The 7,751-nt window shown below is 37.7% G+C and overlaps 1 protein-coding gene across 1 annotated transcript; it reads left to right on the top strand.

The window, feature by feature from the left end:
- The first annotated feature begins 5,021 nt into the window (after positions 1-5,021).
- LOC102079267 (uncharacterized) lies at positions 5,022-7,150 on the top strand. The gene is made up of 2 exons (XM_005464949.4): positions 5,022-5,076; positions 5,618-7,150. The coding sequence occupies exon 2, from the start codon at positions 5,651-5,653 to the stop codon at positions 6,683-6,685; it is 1,035 nt and encodes a 344-aa protein (XP_005465006.1). The 5' UTR covers positions 5,022-5,076; positions 5,618-5,650; the 3' UTR covers positions 6,686-7,150.
- Positions 7,151-7,751: the final 601 nt, after the last annotated feature.

The following is a 7,751-nucleotide window of genomic DNA, read 5'->3' as shown; positions in this document are numbered from 1 at the left end:
ATATCACGATGGTTTGGAGTGATTTTCCATCTCCTAACTGCCTATTTTTCGCTTGTTTACCTCTGCAACCCACAACAGGAAACTAAAATACGCTGTACCTTTGCAATTATTTACTTAATCATGTGTACTCTGATCCCATTTTATACGTTCTTCATCCAGTGGGCAGCATACATGATGGCAATTTTTACTTTAGGATTGGTTCTGGGTATCGCTGCAAAATTTAGAGTGCCACCTGAATTACCTTCTGCTGCCACAGAGAAGGACCTGATTGGGATTCTTGCAATGTGCACTTTCTTAGTTGTTTTCTTACCCAGTTTTATTCTTGAATGCTTAATTTACAGCACTGACAACAGGAAGGTGACAGACGAGTATGATGCAATTTATGTGAATGTTTTGTTTTTCACTAACTGTCACCTGATTATGAATAGACTTCTGTGTTGCTTAATCCTGAAGTTGTCTGCTGCTGAAGAAGAGCGACAACAGCAGTGGGAGCTACAACTACAACAACAACAAGCTTAGCAGGAGCAGCAACATTAGGATTTTGAAGGTCAATGGTTTGCTGTTTTTGCAAATGTAATCAGTAATTGGCTCGCAGCTCTTAACTCATGTATCTTTGCTATTCAGGCTTTAACTATCTGTGTCTGTGGACATCATTGTTTTCCTTCTTTAAACTTATTTGACATTATTTGTTAAATAGGAGGCAAGGGCTTAAGCAAAGGTTGATTTGTGTCAGTATTTTGTAGATGGCTGTACTTCCTGTCTTATTCATCTTAACATGAATGTAATAAAGATGAAATCAGAAATGGTCATCACCATCGTAATCTCTCTGACATTATTTGATTTTAAATACTGTTTTAAAATAAATAACATAACATTAAATAGCATTTAAATCCATGTGTTTGGGTTCATTTTCCTGTTGTAACACCCAACTGTCTCCAAGTTTTAACCATCTATCTGTTAATTTGAGGTGAAGCTTAAGAATTTGTAGGTAGGCCTCTTTTATTATTTAATCTGATGTATCAGCAGTTGCAATGGCAGCAAAACAACCACAGAGCATGATGCTACCATCACCATGCTTAACAGTTGGTACAATTTTCTTAGGTTTTGTAAATATCAACACTTCACCGAGTTCTTTTGATTCCTCAGAGGCATCCGATGGAAGACAAAACACTGCTCAGTAGACCATTTAACACTTTATTTCTCTTTCACATTACTTCTAGAAGGGAGATGCGTCCTGCAAGACACGTTGCCACGGATCTCAAAATGGTGGTGTGCCCCTAACAGCTTTATTACAGAAGCTCTCTCATTCTAGTCTAAATAACAGTGTCTCAGTAACTTTCCACTAGAGATGGTTCCCTCTTATCTACATTTTCCCAGGCAAGTGTGAGCGAGAGTCTGCAGCTTTCTACTCCCCAAGGACACATGGTCTAATGCCTTTATTTTTCAGGGCTGTGTCCACTTAATACTATACTATATAACTTTATAACACTTATAAAGCATAGCATTATTGAGGAACTGCAAATTATTTAATCCCAACAGGTCCCTCCTTTGATCTGCCCCATGGCAGATCAACACTATTAAAGTCATCATGTCTGTGAAGGTTCTCAGTCATCCAGGTCATCGTAGTCAAAGGAGTTTGCAAAGAAAAGCGTCTGGACTTCTTTGAGTCCAGACGCTTTTCTTTGCAAATTCCTTTGATTAAAGTCATCAGTTTGAAAGCATCAACATTACTCCAAACACAGCTCTTCTCACTGTGGCAAAATAGCTGAATCATTAATCTGATTCAACTTCATGGGAATTAAATGAATGCTCTTTCAGGAGTCAATGCAAGCACCTTAACAGGTTACGATACTAAGAGGAACTAAAAAAGGGAAATATGCTTAAAGTTTTACAAGTATTACAATCTACTTTATAGTTCTAAATAACTCAAAAAGGCAATGATTATCAGTTGTAATCACCTTGGGTAGGGCTGGGTTTAAAGAATCGATTTCTAATAGATTTTAGTTTGAATAATGTGATCAACACTGAATCCAATTGGGACCTTGTGAACCAGAATCAAATGAGTTATAGAAATCAATGACGATACCCACCTCTAATCTTGGGGACAAATCATTAGCAGCCTTTGGAAATAAGCTAAGTTTTCAGTGTTTTTCTTTTGTTTTCATCCCTGAATTCCAGACATTGAATCCTGAATGTCTACATGAAAGTTAAAGTCAGCCACTGCTGCTTCTATTAAAACATTTAAAATGCTTGCAGTGAGTTTGATGACAATGCACAAAACCAAATGCAAGTATTTCTCATGTACTTTATGTGAGCAAAAAGATGTTCATCCTCACACTGCGAATAGGAAAACAGATCATATATGACTACTGTAGCAGACGTTCTTGTAACTTTTAAACAGGCATTGACACAGTGCTTGCTGAAACACCTTGGCCTGGATGTCTCGTTGTTGTCTACCTCAGACCTCTCTCAAAGCTTCTTTTGTTTCTAAACTTTTGTTGTTTGTAGTGGCCTCACAGCTGCAATGTTTTTTAAACGTTTTACAACTACACCACCCCCAACAACATTAGGGTTTTGAATGTGCAAAATTTGATGCTTCTGGAAAAGTAAATAATGCCTTCTTATTCTTTCAGCTGCTCCGTTTGCCACACAGATCAGCTGCCTCCATCTCACTCTATCCAAAGCATCCTCTTCTGTCACACTAACTAACTGCATTCCTTTCTTCACATAGAAGTACACTCCTGAGTCTCACTACAAACCCTACACTTAATGCACTACACAGCCAGCAGAGGGTGCTGTTATATTAGGCATTTAAATAAGTTACTAACGCAGTGCCTTCAAGAAGATCATTAACCCAGTGCCAATAGAAGGCTATTTTGTAATTAATGTAAATGTGTATTATTTCACAAACTTTCAAGTCTGTCTCGATGGACTCTTGTGCTATTCAATTCTGAAGATGTCTGCAGCAGAAGAAGAACAACAACCACAACGATGGGAGCTACAAGAACAAGGGCTGCAGCAACCGCCACAACCATGGCAGCAACAATCACCACAATCATGGCAGCAACAAACACCACCACAACAATCGTAGCAACAATCACCGCAACCACCACGGCCATGGCAGTAACAACCACCACCACAGCAATGGCAGCAACAGCAACAGCATGGCTTAATTTATCCAAGGGTTCATGTTAATACAAATGCAATTACTGCATACAACAGGCAAAACTGGAATTAAGTCTCTGTGCTATGAAGTTTGACTCGATCATAACTCTGAAATCAGCTACATGTAGTATTTGCTTCCCAGCTTTCTACAACTATGGACACTAAAATCACTTAAAAGAATGACTGGACTTTATTAAACAGGGGTAAACTGTAGATGGGTGAGGGCCTAGTTAAAGGTTGATTTGTAGCACTCTTATACAGATGGCTGTACTTCATGTTCTATTAATTTAAATTTAAATTGGATGAAAGGAATTTTAAATCAGAGATTAAGATGAGCATTGTACCCCTACTGTTATTTTAAAGCCAATGTATAACACAGAACAATAAGTACACACTGAATGCACTACAAATGTGATTTTTTGACAAATTAAAGCAACTACGCAAACACTGTAATAAAAAATATCCATTTTATTAAAGTTGTTTCTTTTTTTAACACTGTTACGCCAGGGGGTGACAGATCAACTCCAATAAGTCAGTACAAGTGTTAAAGGAGATAAGAATTTTAATAGGCAACTTCTCAACCCCCCCCCCCAAAAAAACCCCCACCACACAACAACAGCTCAAAGCCATACAACAAATGTGGGGGAGAAAGGGACCATTAGGTTGTGCCAAAGAGACAAAACCAGAACCTAGCTGAGATTTACTATAAGAGGGAAGCAACAAAGAAAGAAGATCCTAATCCTCGTCTCACAAAATAAGCTCAAAACATTACAGAGTTACCCAGCCCTCTTATTCCCACCACAAACCTCTCACAAACAAATTAAATGCTCCAGGGCAGCTCAACACATGTGCCAAATGATCCTTAGCGAGAAGGAGGAGAAAGCCACCTCTAGCCACAGCCGAGTTTCCTTTTATGGGGCTCTCCTTACTCCTGGTTGGTCCATTCAAAGCTCCTCTCTCCAGTTAGCTGGATATTCCAAAATAGGCAACAGCTTGCAGTCTGTGTACCCAGGGAAATGGCAAGCAAAAGGAGAGGGAAAAAAACAGACAGCTTGCAGACACATAACAAACACATTTTCTCTTTCTTGTAAAACATTATCCAAATCTCCACAACAAATTTTAACGTGTAAAAACGAATACAAATTATTAATCCGTGCGCTTAAGTTACACATTACAAACACAGTTTCAAAACATATAAGCTTCAGTTGTGAATGGTAAAGTAAGCCATGTTTACAATGAAAGTTACCTGTCTTTGAAAAGTCTTCCTGAATCCATGCAGTGATTTCCATGATAGAATTTTGCCTGTTTTTAATCCAGTGCTGCCTGACGACCCAGAGATCATAGGCATCCAATACTGATTGTTAGCCTTGTCCACTGCGCACAGAGATTTCTCCAGATTTCTCTGAATCTTTCCCAATCCAATCCTAATATAAATATGACGCACATTTGAAAACAATAAAGTTAACCAAAGTACTGCACATGAAACAAAGGATCACATAATAAAATAAGAGAGATACCACACACACACACACACACACACACACAGACACACACACACAGACACACACACACACACACACACAAAATAATAAATACCCAAGCTTTCAGGTTGAAAACTAAAGACTAAAAATACATTTTAGGGTGTACCTTTTACCTCATGCAAAAATCCTTTTTATTTTAAATTATGTGGCATTTTGACAAAAATATACTGTAAATACTTTCTCAGCAGTCTGTTCAACACGCTGTAAATAAATGATTTCTAAGCAATAGAAGAACACGCCCCAATAAGTCTGACATGTGCTTGACTAATTTTTACAACATAATTACATCCATATATATGCAGCTCAGAGTGGCAGTGTTTGCCAGTTGGTGAATTTTACCCCAGAGACAGGAGATCACTTCGTAAGTAAGGTAAGATTGAATTTTCTGGGGGTTTTTTTACTTTCAAATTCTCATGTTGTTTATGTAAAAATTAAAAGATGAAATGATTTTTACATGGTGTCTGATTATAAGAGAAAAAAATGTTTTCAATGGTTTTTTTTGTTGTTGTTTTTCCTGTTTGTTGAGCAGGGGCTGCATATTTTTTTCCTGTATGTTATTCTAGAAAAGTGAAAATTCCAGCCTTTAATTTGGAACTGTCTACTTTCACAATTAGAGCTTAAGAGAAACAAGAAAGACTTAAGTCAATTAGCACATATTTAAGCCCTCGTGCCCTTTATGTGAGCAGGCAGCAACATGTTTCTCATTACACTCTAAATTTTCCAACAGAATTATATTATACATGAAAATGTATAATGTATATTAATGTTATTTCTAGGGCAAAATACTGATACAGATATTGTTCAAGAATATTGCACAAGAATTTCACTCGCATGTACTGTACCAGTGTACCTGCACATGTGACGTGACAATAAAAGTGATTTGATTTGATTTGTTCTCCTCTCTCCTCCAGGAAATCTACCACGCTGGTTACAATCATCACCTCATGGAGAACTTCACAGATATAATCAGCAAATGGTCCTATGGCCCAAAAATGCCATTCAGCACAACAAGATCGGGGGTTGTAGGGAACCTTAAATTGCAAGCAGGAATTCTCCTGTCCACCTCTCTGCTGGGCCTGGTTACCTATATCGGTGCCTTCTGGTACCAACGAGGTGCACTAAGCCTCCTTAAAAATAGCTTCATCACTTCCTTTTCATGTGAGCACATGAACCTGAAAGGTGTTCAGAACACCCATGTCTCTCTTTTCGTTCTGCTTTTCATCGATGTTCTAAATGTAATCGGAGCAATGACCTACGGAAGTCACCTGGCTGCAGCTACCTGTTCTGGAAACCCATGTCTGTACACCCAAATCCTGTGGATGGCATCAAGACGGTATTTAGTGATGATACATCTCCTCACCGCCCTCATATCACTCCTATACCTGTATCGCCCACACCTGGGAGCCAAGCTACGCTGTGTTTTCTCTGTGGTGTCTTTACTGATTTGTGTTTTACACTACAGTTCTGTGCTCTACACCATTGAGGCAGAATACCTACTAGAAATTCTCATCTGTGGATTGGCTGTGGCCATTGTTTCAACAGCTATTTTAAGCTCTCCTGCCACAGGGGGAAAAATAGTGAAGATAGGCATTACAGTTATCTCAATGGTCACTTTCTTTGCTGTCTACTTCCCCAGTTTTGTTCTAAGGTACCTATTCTACAGCAGGTTGACAGCTGACTATAATACAATTTATGCAAATGTTTATTATTTCACAAATTTTAACGTCTTTCTCGATGGACTCCTGTTTTGCTTAATCCTGAAATTGTCTGATGGAGAAAAAGAAGATGAATCACAGCAATTGGAACTACAACCAACATGGCAGCAGCAACCTTCTCAAAAACAATGGCAGCAGCAGCAACCTTCTCAAAAACAATGGCAGCAGCAGCAACTACCACCGCTACAACATGGTTTAGATTATCCAAGGGTTCATGTTAATACAAATGCAGTTAACCCTTATAACAGGCAAAGCTGGAATTAAATCTCTGCATAATGAAGATTGATGTGATTTATCATCAATAGTGAGCATGACTGATCACAGTTCTGACCTTTGATATTTGTCTTTCAGTTATTTATAACTGTGGACACTTTTTAAACCAATGATTTGATTTAGATCAATGAAAATGGGATTTGATCAGCATCGCATTGTCACTGTCATATAAATCTTAACCAGCATAAATCATCGACTATAACAAGAGCAAGAAGAAACGTGCAAACATCTCTATATTCACATAATGGTCTATAAATGAAATGGATGCTGTGAGAAATAACAGTCATTTTGTACACATTGTAATATAAATAATATTGTAATTATTATAATATAAAACTGTTTAATGACAATTTCTAAACTAGTTTCTTTTTTATTTATATTCATTTTAAAACATTTACATATTAAAAATCTCCACCATGTATTTTAACTGAACTAATAATAAATAATGTTCCTTTCTGCCTTGGTTATTGTTAGATCATTCATTATCCACACATAGCTAACACCTCAAGCATTTGAATCCCACATGCAGAACATAATAGTAAATCGTGAGTTGGGTAGCATTACAGTCACATAAAAAATACTTTTGTCTGACACGGATCTTCCTCTTGTCATTGGGTGTTTAAGAAGTTGTCCCTTTATTTCATCCAAGGGAGAAAAAACGGACCAATAAGCCTCGGCAGCCAGAGTAAACAAGCCCAAGCTCCTGCAACTGGTTCATCTGAACAGAAACCAATTAATTGTAAAGTCATTATTTATCACATTTTTAATGCCCGTTCTACTAACTTATTAATTGCTTTTAAATATCTGATCTATTATTTGGTATTTATTAAGCAAACAATAACAGAAACTAGTTGTAGCCCTTTTTCAGTATCATTTCTGCTTCCTTCAGCAGAGGCTCTTTTGAGAACATCTCATGAGATAGCTTGTGATGCAGTTTACAGGACTGGTTTGGAAGCGATTCACTGCATACTGGGACAAAGACACATGCAGGGAGGACGTGGGGATCATTTACTACTCACGTAACATCATTAGAAATTGGACAAGGGGTTAATCTTTA

This window comes from Oreochromis niloticus, linkage group LG3 (genome assembly GCF_001858045.2).
Source record: "Oreochromis niloticus isolate F11D_XX linkage group LG3, O_niloticus_UMD_NMBU, whole genome shotgun sequence".
Classification (NCBI taxonomy): Eukaryota; Metazoa; Chordata; class Actinopteri; order Cichliformes; family Cichlidae; genus Oreochromis; species Oreochromis niloticus.
This window is presented reverse-complemented; position numbering and strand designations above follow the sequence as displayed.

Excerpts from the sequence above, each read along its gene's own strand:
- LOC102079267 (XM_005464949.4), top strand. The coding sequence starts at position 5,651 with ATGGAGAACTTCACAGATATAATCAGCAAATGGTCCTATGGCCCAAAA.